The 13,044-nt window shown below is 40.4% G+C and overlaps 1 protein-coding gene across 1 annotated transcript in view; it reads left to right on the forward strand.

Moving 5' to 3' along the window:
- Positions 1 to 999: 999 nt before the first annotated feature.
- COL12A1 (collagen type XII alpha 1 chain) overlaps positions 1,000 to 13,044 on the forward strand; it is a gene marked incomplete at its 5' end in the record, with an annotated part of 99,527 nt that continues 87,482 nt past the window's right edge. The window contains 7 exons of the mRNA XM_082305629.1: positions 1,000 to 1,072; positions 8,421 to 8,537; positions 9,307 to 9,450; positions 10,412 to 10,468; positions 11,175 to 11,438; positions 11,552 to 11,716; positions 12,171 to 12,344. Of these exons, the coding sequence (XP_082161755.1) occupies positions 1,000 to 1,072; positions 8,421 to 8,537; positions 9,307 to 9,450; positions 10,412 to 10,468; positions 11,175 to 11,438; positions 11,552 to 11,716; positions 12,171 to 12,344 (994 nt within the window). The remainder of the gene's footprint in view (positions 1,073 to 8,420; positions 8,538 to 9,306; positions 9,451 to 10,411; positions 10,469 to 11,174; positions 11,439 to 11,551; positions 11,717 to 12,170; positions 12,345 to 13,044) is intronic.

Raw genomic sequence — 13,044 nt, forward strand, 5'->3', positions numbered from 1 at the left:
AAAAACCAAACTTTACATGCATGTGCAATGAGGACTGTTCATATTAGCCTTTACTCAGAGAAGGCAATAATTTGGAAGTTTTGCTGGAGTAACTGGGAGTAATTTGATGTGACTTAGCGCATATGGTTATGAAGGTATAGCTGCTTGCAATTAGGAACCACTAACCTGGCCTAATCCCACCTATTTTGCTAGACAACCTGCAGTGATTGCAAGGCTCTTTCACCTGCCTGCTTTTTATAGTGTATTTTAAATCTATTTTCTCTCAGGACGTGTAAATGAATTATCAGATGTTGAAACATCATGGCTAGACAGACGTGTCAGGTTTCAGTTGTGTGTTACACACACTTCTGTATAATCTATTTCAGACCTTCAAGAAATGAAGAATAGCACATTTGTAGGCAGAACCCCTCAAAAAAAGTTTTATTACAGTTTCCAAACTGCCTTGAGACCACTAAAACACAGCTAACTAAGTGCTTCAACAGTTACGAAAAAGGAGCCGAATAAAATCCCCAGCTGAAAGAGACATTTAGTTGATCCAAGGCAGGAATGACCTCTGAATTAGCTATCATCACACTCGGCGATGAAGTCATGGAGCTCCCTTCTGGCTCCTGCCCATGCGGAGGCACAGATCTTCACCGCGCTTTCCTGGTCAAATTAACCCCAACTAGGTTAAAGCTGCATGTGCTTACCGTGATTGGAAAGGGTTCAGCAACAAAAGGTACATTATGGCAAGACGAGACTCTCCAGTTAGTCATGCAGATCTGTCATTGTCTTGGACGGCTTTCAAGTCCAGAGGTTTCAACCTGGTCCCGTGGGTGGGGGCTGGGGATAAGGGAACAAAGTGAAATCCACGGTTCTTCTTTTTTATGTTTCATGAATGCACCCACGCAGTCCTCTAATCCACGCGTATCATTTCCTTCTCCTTTCTCCCTTTTTTTTTTTTTTTCCCTCCCCATCACTGCAGATTCATTCATGTTGTTGTGATCTGAAAGGGCAGAAATGAAGACAGCGCTGTGCTCGGCAGTCGCTGCTCTGTGTGCAGCCGCCCTCCTCTCCTCCATCGAGGCTGAAGGTAACCTTCCCCTCCCTGTCCCCTTGCCCCCGGTGTCCCGCTGACCAGCAAACCTCCCAACCAGCCTTGAGCTACCGGCTCTCTCCCTCTCTGTTTTTGAGTGTAACTACTTCGCCTTCTCTTTTTCTCTCCTTCAGAGAAACGCCTCTCCTTCCTTGCCCAGCTCCTTCTGTGCTCTGTTTCTCCCGGCTAGTCAGCCGGACCGTAGCTCCCTCTCTCTGTCTCTCTGGTGTGCTGTCCACACCGCCCCGCAGCCAGGACGCGGGCCAGCCGGCGCGGCCGCCCGGGCGCAGCGCCCCGAGGAGCCCGCTGCTGCCGGCGGGCAGCCCGGCACGGCCGGGGCCTGCGGTGCTGCCCCGCTGACGGACCGAGAGTGGCTGGGCTGCGCTGTAGAGTCTCATTTAGTTATGTTGAGAGAGGAAACGAAAAACCTACCACCCAACAACCCGCAGCTTTGAAATAAAATGCTCCAACAGAGTCTGGCTCTCTGCGCCTGTGTATTTGTCCGGGCCGGATACCTCGCCTCCGCCCCGCCAGCTTGCCGGCACACCGGCCTCCCCTGCTCAGCGGGGCGACCCCCGGCTGAGCCCTGGGGTGGCTGGACCCTCCCTTGGGGACACTTCGGCCGCTGTGGTGGGTCTGACCTGGGGGACACCTCTGGGGAGATGCTGCTGCTGCCATGACATACATCCTGGGCACCACTGAAGGCTGGCTGGGCCTGGGCCAGACCTTGCTGTGGTGGCTGGGGCCCCAAGGCTCTGGCACGCATGTGGCACCATCACTCCCAAAGAGGCCTTTCTTCTTCTCCTCCTCCTCCTCCTTGCAGGGCCCTGGCCCAGTCTCTGTGGAGGTTGAGGTCCCTGTCAGCCCGTGGCAGTGTCCTGCCTCCAGCTGCAGGGATGAAGACCTGGGGAAACCCGTCATGGCCGCAGCACTCGCCGCAGTGCGGCTCAAAATGGCCTGGCCCTGGCGCATTTGCCTCCCCAGCGGATTAACAGCAAGTGTGGGGCAACCTCCCGTCGCCCTCTGTGTGAGCTGCGCGGCTCTGTTCGTAGCAACAGTATTTCTGCCAGCAGTGGCTGCCAGGGGAAATAGAGATGCTGAATGTCCTGCGCTGAAATGACTTGATCTGACCTCCAGGACCTGACTCCATTGTAGGGTGAACCAAGCGGCTGGGTGTGAACTCTCTCGGATTTACTGGAAAAAAAACAGAAGTCAGCACCTGATAATTCAGGTTTTTTCCCTTCCTTCTCTTTCTGTACTGAACTGAAACAAATTCTCTGATCATGGCCTGCCGCAATCTCCTGTGTCCGGACCTGGTTGCTTTGGCTGATGGCTACTAAAAGGATGGCGTGTCAGAGATGCATCTGAGGCGTTTGCGCCCCAGCAGTGGTGCTTGCTTGGGGCGCGCAGACGTAAAGTAGACTGGCTTTCTGGAAAAGGATGATATTTCTGCCAGTAGTACAACATCTGGTCACCCTAGGAGAGAATCAGCCTGCTGCCTCCCTCTTGCACTGTGTTGTTGTTGGCTGAGGAACCAGAAAAGGTCATTTGAAGTCATTTCAGAGTTGCATTTGAAATGCAGGACCACTGTGCCAGAGAAAGCGGAGAAAGTGTACAGTTTTGATGGCGGAAGGGAGTGGATGTGTTTGTGCGTTCTTCCCCATCTTAGGAGGGAGCTCACTTGCAGCTGGAGTAATGTTGCTGTTGTCCTGCACCCCTGATTACATGTATGGAGTAGGTTGTTTCAAAATGTAAGTGAAGGTGTTTTATTTAGCTATAGTGTGGACTAAGCCAGTCATAGCTTGAGTACTGTTAATGAAAGCTACAAAAATGTATTTGGAGAAGCACACAGTTGTTTTATAACAGTGAGACTAGATGCATTGCCAGACAAGCTGGCCAAGCTTGTTTAGATCTCATGTTGAAGGATGTGCCATTACTAAGCAAAAGAGTGGACAAAGCCTGATCTCGTGAGTTATAGAGTGCTCCTGGACAGGGCTTACATTACTCTGCATTCAGAAATGTGTGTTAAATAAAATACCTATTTTATAGTGATCAAGTTTGTAAGAGAAACTTCTCCTAGCTCCAGAGTTTTAAAGTGAGAGCAGAAAAGTGTCTTGAGTAGGAAGTGCAGTGAGAAATAGTGGTGATGAAAATGGAGGGAGAAATAGTGGTGCTGAGAATGGAAGTTCAAAGCTAGGAGTACCTTAGGACTTGCGCTGGTGGGAATTGCTTTCATAGAGTTTTTTGCCGTGTGTTTCTTGTTTGCACTATACTGGTCGTCCTTCTGCACGGTTTTAATTTTGTTCTTTGATTTTGCGTCATCTTGTAAATTGCACGTTGGATGTTATTTACTTGAGTTCTGGTATCATTACAACTTAAATCCTGTCGGCTGAACTGACTTTATCCTGTGGACCTTTGTCCTTTAGTGTATTTTTCAACTTTCAGATCACATTGTGGCAAAGCTCTCCCCAACCAGTCAGTCCTGCCTCCCTCTTCCTCCCTCCCTCCCTCCCTCCCTCTCTCTCTCTCTTCCTTTATGGTTCCTTTGGCTCTCCCTGTTGTGTTCACAGGAGATGCAGTTTGAGTTTTCTTTCCTTGAGGTGTGGGTAGACACTTGGTGGGATGAAAAAGTGAGAGGAAGATAAGGGAGAGGGACGTTTGATGTGGTAAAGATTGTTGATACGAGGTGGGAAGATGGGAGGGAAGGAAAAGCTTAGTTCTCTTTTTCTGCCTTCCTTCAGATTTCATTTTTCAGTCTCCCCTGGGAGTAGATCTGATGTTTGTCTGATACTGCTGTTCATAGATTCCTAAATCTTCCAGGATGAAACTGGTTCTTCATCAGTGTCACAGCTGCTCTGTGAGTCCTCCGTGAGAGCCATTCTCTGTTGCTGTTCGCAAAGCAGTGAGCTGCAGTAGTGGTGTTAGAGCTTTTCTACAGAGATACAGCAACGCAGGGGTTTCTAGGTGGATGTTCACTGTAGCAGCAGAAGGGGTAAAACCAACATATATTCTAAATGCATTCATGGCATTTCACTGGGGAAGTTGTTTGTTTACCCTGGACAAGGCAGCAAATCTGTTTTCATGCTCAGCATTTTTGCTCTTTTCTTTTATAGTGAAATTCTTCTTGTTTTATCTTGCAATCCTTCTGATGTCTCTCTCTCAGCTTAAACTTCTTGTGCGTGGTGCTATATTTTATGCTCTGTTTAAGTTGTTTCTTGCCTTTTTAGTCCAGCACTGCAATACTCCAGTGCATTCCCTGTGTGTCCTCATGTCAAGATTTCTTTCTGTTGCAGTATTTTTTCCATCTGTGATAACAAAGAGCCAGGGGGAAATCTGTGTCCTTTTGCTAGATAAGAATTTTTTTCATTATTTTAGTCATAGTTAAGCCAAGTAGATTAGTATGCAAATAACCTGTTAGTTATAATCTCAAGGTAATGCTGTGATGATGTCATGGCTTGTGTAGTGTGCTGCGTTTCCTAATACAGAGGGATTTTCAAAGGCACAGGAAAGGAATGAGGAAATTATAGTGGAATGCTAATTATAATGAGTCTTTTCCAGTGATGGAATTACAGATTTTGTTTCACATAAGGATTGTGGATGGCAATTACTCCCAAGTTATAGCACTTTTAAGTCTGGATCTAGATTTAAATTGCTTGATCTTCTGATTATATTTTACTTCTGTCTTGTTAAGATATTCATTAGGATCTTCTAGCAGTCACATTGTGTTATCTGTAAAAAGCTGTAGACTTTTGTATATTACGTTTGTCTTACCTGTTGAGTAATACAAGCTAGTATAAGACATACATAGCATGAGAAAGATGCCTTGCTCTATTTTTTTTTTGTTTCAGAAAATATACTGTTGTTATACATGCATATAACACAAGGAGTAGCAATGAATTAAGTATATTATGTCTGTGGTTTGTTTTTTTTTTTTTCTTTTGTGGTGCATAAGGTAGGATATCTGATTGAGGAAGTTATCATATCATAGTTCTAAGCATGGTGGAAATTAACACTGTAAACATTATTGTCATACAGCAAGATATTTTTTTACTACGCTGCAAACCTGTAGGGCAACCATACATTTCTGTGCATCAACAATGGAATCACTGTATTAAGGCAATACTGTAATACCATCACATGTTACGATCATGATCCTGTACCTTGACAAGTCAGTGAGAGGTTCGGCATGGATTTCGATGGACACAGGATCAGACTGATTAGCACTGTCACTACGCTGTAAGCATATGTGCAACTTTACTTAGGCAAATAGCCCAACATCAAGACTGCTTGCTTGAGTAAAGCTGTGCTCACACGTAAGCCTTGGTAGAGTGGAGTTTTAAGGTTTGTCCCTGTAATGGCACAAATTCCCACCACAACCAGGGGCATTTTGTTCCTAGAAGTCTGGTCTGATTCCATATTGCAGATGTATTATTTTTCCACTGGTGAATTCCCTTCTGGAAGAAGAATTTTAATGTGGAGGAGTAACAGTTGCCCTGTTTGGTTATCGTAATAAGGTTTTTATCATCTGAACATTTTGCTGTACTTCAGATCGACTTACTGCTCTCCATCATATGACCATGGTTTGGTCTTCATCCTGCAGCTGGTTTCACATGGGTGAAATCTGACCCACGTGAAGGTCCATGGAGGTTTTGGAGATTCTCTTTGAGTATCCAAAGCTCACAGGCCATGCAGAAGACATTTTGATGACACTGGATCCAAACTGGCTTTTTTTCCACTCAGGCGAGGTTCCTTGTTGGATTTCAGTGGGAGAAGCATTCAGTGATTTGGTTTGATAAGGCAGCCATAGGTTGAGAATGAATGGGCTTAAGCTGCAGCAATGAAGACTGGGGTTAGGTGTTGGGAATAACTTCACGATGGTAAAGGGAGTGAGGCATTGGAGTAATGCCTGTGGGAAGCTGGCAGCCTTGCCAACAGTGGAGGTTTTTAAGAATGATCTGAACAAACATGTCAGGAATGACATGGGGTGGCTGATCATGTCTTGGCTGTGGGATGGACGAGGGGACTTTCTGAGGTCCCCTACAACGCCATTGTTCTAAAAGGCTGTGAACACCTGGACAAACGGATACGTCACTTATGCATCGATGTACTATTCTTGTTACCTGCCAAGATCCGCATCTGAATTTTCATAAAATGGATTTAAATCCTTTAAAATGTTAAAGACTTTTCCTCACAGTCAGTTTTTTCAGTTTATCTGGAATCCGGTCATTTGGATATCAACAAGTTGGGCTGCTGCTGTCCTTCAGCAGTTAAAGCCTAAAGTCTCTGCTGCAACATGCCAATTTACTTGCAAGGTTGGTGGCGCTATTTTTTCCATGTACTGAATTTTTTTTTAAAAGCATGCTCAGGTCAGTTGTCTCTGCCTTTGCATTAAATTTGTCCTGAGCCATTGCTACTGAAACAATATTTTATAATGATATTCTTATCACCTAAATGTATTTTACTATTAACACGTGTTGCATGATTTTGATACTAAGTAACTACCTTGCTGTCTCTAGCATCGTGATACTCATAAACCGAGTGATGAATAAAGTGTGCATGCAGGTTAATGGTCTAATCTCACTGCCTGTGTATGGACAATAGGAAAAATAACATTTACTTCAGTACTAGTGTATCGTATCAGTATTACAAAGCCATATTATCCTATGGTTGGAAATTACAGTAAATTAAAAGGAAAAAAATGCCTAGACAATTGGTTGCCAGGTTTTTTTTGAGCTCAATATTACTTATTGCAATGGAACAGTGTCTTTTCATAAATATACATTCTAGCATTTATTTCTTTATCTGTTCTTTAAATTATGTTCAAAACTGAAACAAAATCTGACATATAAGGGAGATCTTCCATGAAACAGAGAAGATCCGTCTATTTAAAATTCCTGCAAAACAGTCTCACAGTAGTTAAGGAAAGTATGGCTGAATCTAATCTTACTTTGTAGAACTATTTAAACAATAATATATAATACACCTACCATGCACTGACAGTGAGTCAGTAAAATACTGCATGAAAAAGCATGACAATTTTACAAAGAGAATATCATTATAAAATATTTATGAAACGTCTTTGTGTAATAAACCTTGTACATGGAGGCTTTTGTCCATCGTGGGAAGCTGAAAAAATAATAATCAACATTTCATTTACATATGCATGATGCTGCAAAGTAGCGTATGTAAACTATTTCTTTCTGTACTGTTCAGTTACTTCTGTCATCAGCTCCTACAAGTTTTATTTGCAGTCATTTGTTCAGATCACTGGTGCCCTCTTTGCTATTTTCTATAAATTCTGTAAAATAAATGTCCATAAATATACTTTGATGTTGTCTTTTCATAATTAACCATTGTGTTGTTTGGAACCATACTGGCATTTTATGTTAAAATGCCACTACTAGTATGGGTACACCTGCTGCAAAGGGAACATGAAAACAGTAGTTTACACCTTTGAAATTGTACAGCAATCTGGTGTAAACAGGTAGAATCTTATTTTTGTGAACTTTTGCATCAGCTCAAATATTTCAGCAAATTGCAACCATTACTAACCCCATTTATTATCCCCTTAGTTCCTGAATCCTTTGCAGCCATATGCAAAGTATGTCATTTTAGTGGCTTCTAGGAACAAAGGGGTGGAGCTCTCTGTATTTTGAAATAAAATGATACATCAGTATATTATTATTACTGATATACATTTTACATGTATATTCGTATCTAGATCCTAACAGAAATCGCTTTACTGAATATTAAATATCCAATCTTTTCCTGTATTCTTTACAATATTTTTTTCTCTGCCAAGTTTCTAGATTCAGTGAAATTGATAAGAAATACGACTATGCAGAGACTATATTAAAAAGCTGATCAATTCTTTGATGTCTAATTAAGAAGAGTACTGTGTTCTCAATGTCCAAAATGATCTCATGATATTGTAAGCAGGTTGTGATTTGGCATGCTTGTACGGATTGCACCCAGCATGGAAAAAAATTTCCTTTAATTGTTATGTGAAATGTTTGCATATGTGGTGATTATCTGTGAACTCATTGTACATGTATCCAAACATGTTTTCTATTGTGCTTGATTTTGCTGGCCATTCTTGAATGTCTTGGCAACTCAAGAAACATATGTTCTGTGCTGTCCTCTGTAATGCGTATACTCTTTGATGTTTTGTCATATTTTGTCAGCTTTTATTTTACTCTTTTTCCAACAACATATCTTTATATTTGTTGGAAACAAATTTATGCAAAGACAATTTTAGTAAGCTTTGCTCAACATTATTTTATTTATTCACTTGCCAAAGCTTGTTCAAACTTTTAAACATCCACCTGGTATAAATCTTTTGCAGTTAATCCACCGTCAGACTTGAATTTTACAATTATAGATGAACATAATGTTCAAATGTCATGGAAAAGGCCACCAGATGCAATAGTGGGTTACAGGATAACTGTGGTTCCAACAAATGGTGAGTTCTATCAGATTTTGTTATGTCATTAAATTTCTGGAAAACTTGGGTTTATTTTCACTTATTTCTAACTTAGGTTTGAGAGTAGCTATTAACATCTTCTGAAGTTTGTGATCAAGACTGGGTAGCAGCAAAGGGCCTACAGGAAGAAGCAGTGATTGTTCTGAGTTAGAGTTTTTCTTATCATAGCATTTACCCTTTGGGGACTGCAAGTAATAAGTTTTGGACACCTTTCCTTTGCAAGGAGCGAAAAGAAGGTAGAATCATCACTCTGCTCCTCTTGTATGCTTTTACCTTAATGTTAGGGAATTGTATTGTACCTCATTCAAATACTTCTCCCAGGGGAAATATTGCGCGTGTCAGGTAATTGTGCAGTGATGTCATATAACTTCCTGATAATGGCTGTGTAAGACACCCGTTATTCTATTCCACTTTGAGAAATAATCAGTGTAAAAGTGATATCAAATCAGAACTGGGCCATGATTTGTTAGATGATAGTACCTTTTGTATGTTCATTTTAAGTTTTAGATTTCCTGGAATTTATTAAACACTGCAGTAATTTTGTTCACTATTGAAAACAGGTTAGTTTGAAGTTTCATGTTTCAAAATTCACACTTCAGGAAAAAAGAAACTGTGTTGTTCTAAAATTATCATTGGATTTTAGATAGATTGTTCTCTGTTGCACTTCCTTTTTTTTGTTTATGATCAAATTGTCATTCATATTACCAGACTTAAAGGCTACATTAACTGTTTTATATATTTATTGCAGATGGGCCTACTAAAGAATTTACTCTTTCACCTAGCACTACCCAAACTGTCTTATCAGATCTTATACCTGATGTAGAGTATGTTGTATCGATAGCTTCGTATGATGAAAGAGAGGAGAGTCTACCTGTTTTTGGCCAACTGACAAGTAAGTTCATGTAATACAATTAAAAAAACAAGTAAGGTAACTGAGTGGTCATTCACAAAACTTGGCTTTGTTCCAGTTCTTCAACAAAATTGCCGCATACCTAAACTGTGGTCAGATGTAGCTGCCTGAACAGCCTTTTTCCATTAAGTGTAATTCCTAGTAGAAGTAGAGATAATTTGCAAGAGATAAGAGGAGACCAACATGGATATACCGTGTCTGGCAACCCCTATAGAATTCTTTGCAGGAGGCCACCGTTTCTTTTGAGCTAAACCTACTTCCTATAAACTGCATCTACTGAAGTCAAGGGGAAGTCTCTCATTGACCTCAGTAACAAATGAATCCGACCGGCTTCCTGTGTGTGAGGGAGAAAAAGAAAAAAAAAGAAAAAAACTACCTTCAGCAAACAATAAAATATGACACAATATAGCTATATGCATAATAAAATATGGAATTTAAAGTTTTATAATTTATATTTAATAATTAATAATTAATAATAATTAAATAAAGCATAATTAATAATTAAATAAAGCATAAAATAAATTTAATTAGATAAAAATGTTAAGCACAGCAGACTATCTTCTATGACACATTTTGTTGCATATCTCAGGCTTCCCAAACAACTGCAGGAAAATTACTTATGATGAGTTCCCCTATGTGTTAGAGAGGGGTAATATTGGTATTTTATCCAGAGATGCTGCAGTTCATTTTCAGGAAATCACTGTAGAAGATGTACAAATACAGAAGATTCTTAATTATTTGCATTTTGCCTATTTTGTGTTGCCCTGAATGCTATGTTGTCAAATCTGTAAGTACAGGTGATGTATTAATAACTTGCATTTATGTTTTCATGTTCTGAGGCTTGTCAGATTTGTGTCTCTAATTCCTTACCTGCTTTTCTTTTATGTTAACAAATTTAACCTGATTTTCTTCATTAATTCTCTCTATGTTGCGCTTTGTGCAGTTCAGACAGGTGGTCCAGGGATACCAGAGGAAAAGAAGGTTGAGGCTCAATTACAAAGTAAGGCGTTTTGTCTTTCAACTTATCTGACATTTTAGAGATAAGTGACATCTAGCTCTAGGGCCCCATAAATTTAAACTCTGTTCCTGTGTTACCTAGCAATAGAGTTAACCTGTAAAATTGTCCAGAGTTAAGAAAACTTGAGAAGGGACTGGGGTGGAAGGAATTTATAGCTGCATTGAAAGAATAAGATGCAAAGTTGGTACTGAAACCAAGAATTTAATGCAACTAATCTGAGCAAGTCCATGAATGTCTTAGTCCTGTTAACAAAAGAGATTGTGCTGTGGGTAAAAGGCATTGCAGAAGAACTTGTGCAGATATTATGGGGAGATAAAGATGCAAAGCAGAAGTGGTAACAAAATGGAACGTTCCCATAACATCAAACTGTTGCAAAAAGTTTTATATATGAGTTTTTATCTGCTGTAGCATAACAGATCTTGTGGAATAGTGTGAGAGGTGTCTCAAAACAGAGCATATAGGTGATAGTTCCCTTTTGGTAATGGCAGCTAGAAGGCTCGTATGGGTGTTCATTTATATGAATAATGCTTCCCCAAGTAAGATATTCCAGATAAGAATATCAATCTATTAAATATCTGTTTGTTTCTCCTTTTACCTACTAAGTTTCTGTCAGACATTTCTGACTGATTTGAAAGAATGCAATTGCTCATTTGCTAACAGAGATTTTTTTTGTTTGTGTGTGTTCCAGGATGCTCCATAAGTGCAATGACAGATTTAGTTTTCCTGGTAGATGGTTCATGGAGTGTAGGGAGAAATAACTTCAGATATATTCTGGACTTCATGGTTGCTCTTGTATCAGCTTTTGACATTGGGGAAGAAAAGACAAGAGTTGGTGTTGTTCAGTACAGTTCAGATACAAGAACAGAGTTCAATTTAAATCAGTATTTCAGAAGAAGTGATCTCATTGATGCAATTAAAAGGATACCTTACAAAGGTGGCAACACAATGACAGGTACAGATTTCCCACATACGTGTTTATTCAGCATTTCATTTTACAATTCAATTTTGCTTTAAATCCTAGTTCATTCAAGCCTAATAAAATGCAACTTGTGGTGGTGTTTTTAGGTGAGGCTATTGATTACCTGGTTCAAAACACCTTCACTGAGTCTGCTGGAGCAAGAAAAGGCTTTCCCAAAGTAGCAATTGTCATTACGGATGGAAAAGCTCAAGATGAAGTTGAAATTCCTGCAAGAGAGCTTCGCAACATAGGAGTTGAAGTTTTTTCTTTGGGTATGTTGAGTTTTTCTAATGATTGAGAGATTAATATTCCTAAAGAAGTAAGTTATATGTTTTACAGATTCTGTGTTCCAAGAATTTCTCTATGCCGCTCTTTCCATGTGTACGCCTCGAAATAGGTCGTTTGCGCCCTCCAGAGTGGAACATACCAGTTGTGTTAATTTGATAGTAATTCTGTAGCTCCTACATGGAGATTAAGATGACTGACAAGCATAGTTTCAACCTTGGCCTTATTGAAGATACTCACATTATTTTCTCAGGTTGAAAATGGAGTATGTCACCTCATTGCATTAATCGTTATTTTGTAGTTTGATTATTGATAATGACAGAAGACAGAACTGAATTAAACTCAGTTTTACCCCAGGATGTTCTGATACTTTATTAATACATTCACAAGTGTCTGTATTTTATGGCCACTTAACACGGTCCTGTCTATTGCAAATTCCAGGAATCAAAGCAGCAGATGCAAAGGAACTCAAGCTAATTGCATCTCAGCCTTCACTGAAGCATGTATTCAATGTGGCTAATTTTGATGGAATTGTGGATATACAGAATGAAATTATCTTGCAAGTGTGCTCTGGTGTTGATGAACAACTAGGTGAACTGGTTAGCGGAGAAGAAGGTGAGATACTTTATATAAATGGATTTATTGACTTCAGTTTATTCTGATGCGTATTTAAGGAGCTATCCCTACTTCCTTTGCTTTATTTCTGAAGCTTGATCTGTTGCCTCATTTAGCAAGTGTGGAAAACAGGTCTCAGCTTTCTGCATTTAAATACAGGAGAACAGAACATGTGACGCAGTAGATTTGGAATAGCTCCATTATTCCATAGTTTCAAGGGTAACACGATGATGTGCAGTTATCAGAGTCTCATGCAGTCAATTTGGACACAGGCGTCGCTTCTATGGAAAAATGTACTAAAAGGAAAAATCCTGCTTGGTGAAGGGGCAGAATATGTAATAGGTTAAGAACCAAGGAATGAAACTGGAGAATGCTGAGAAAACACAGACGTCAAGCTGTAGCATTTCAGCTTTCTGGCCCTGTAAGGTTCCAAGTAACTAGTTATTCTTTGACCAAAATGGCAGCAGAGATGACTCCACTGTCATAGTGCTCTGCTCAGGTCTGCATTTGTTTATACTTTCTACTGTGTTTCTGGGGGCGTAGCCTTCACTTCTGGCTGAAATAGAATTAAAGCAAGGCAGCATTTCTTCTGGAACATCTACTACGCTCAGGGGACCACAAATGCATTGTTTGTATTTCTGCCCTCTCACTGATGCCCCATTTGGACTGTCCTGTAATTCACCTGTGTTTGTTTATGTTA

The sequence above is a fragment of the Platalea leucorodia genome (genome assembly GCF_965183815.1).
Source record: "Platalea leucorodia genome assembly, chromosome: 3".
NCBI lineage: Eukaryota > Metazoa > Chordata > Aves > Pelecaniformes > Threskiornithidae > Platalea > Platalea leucorodia.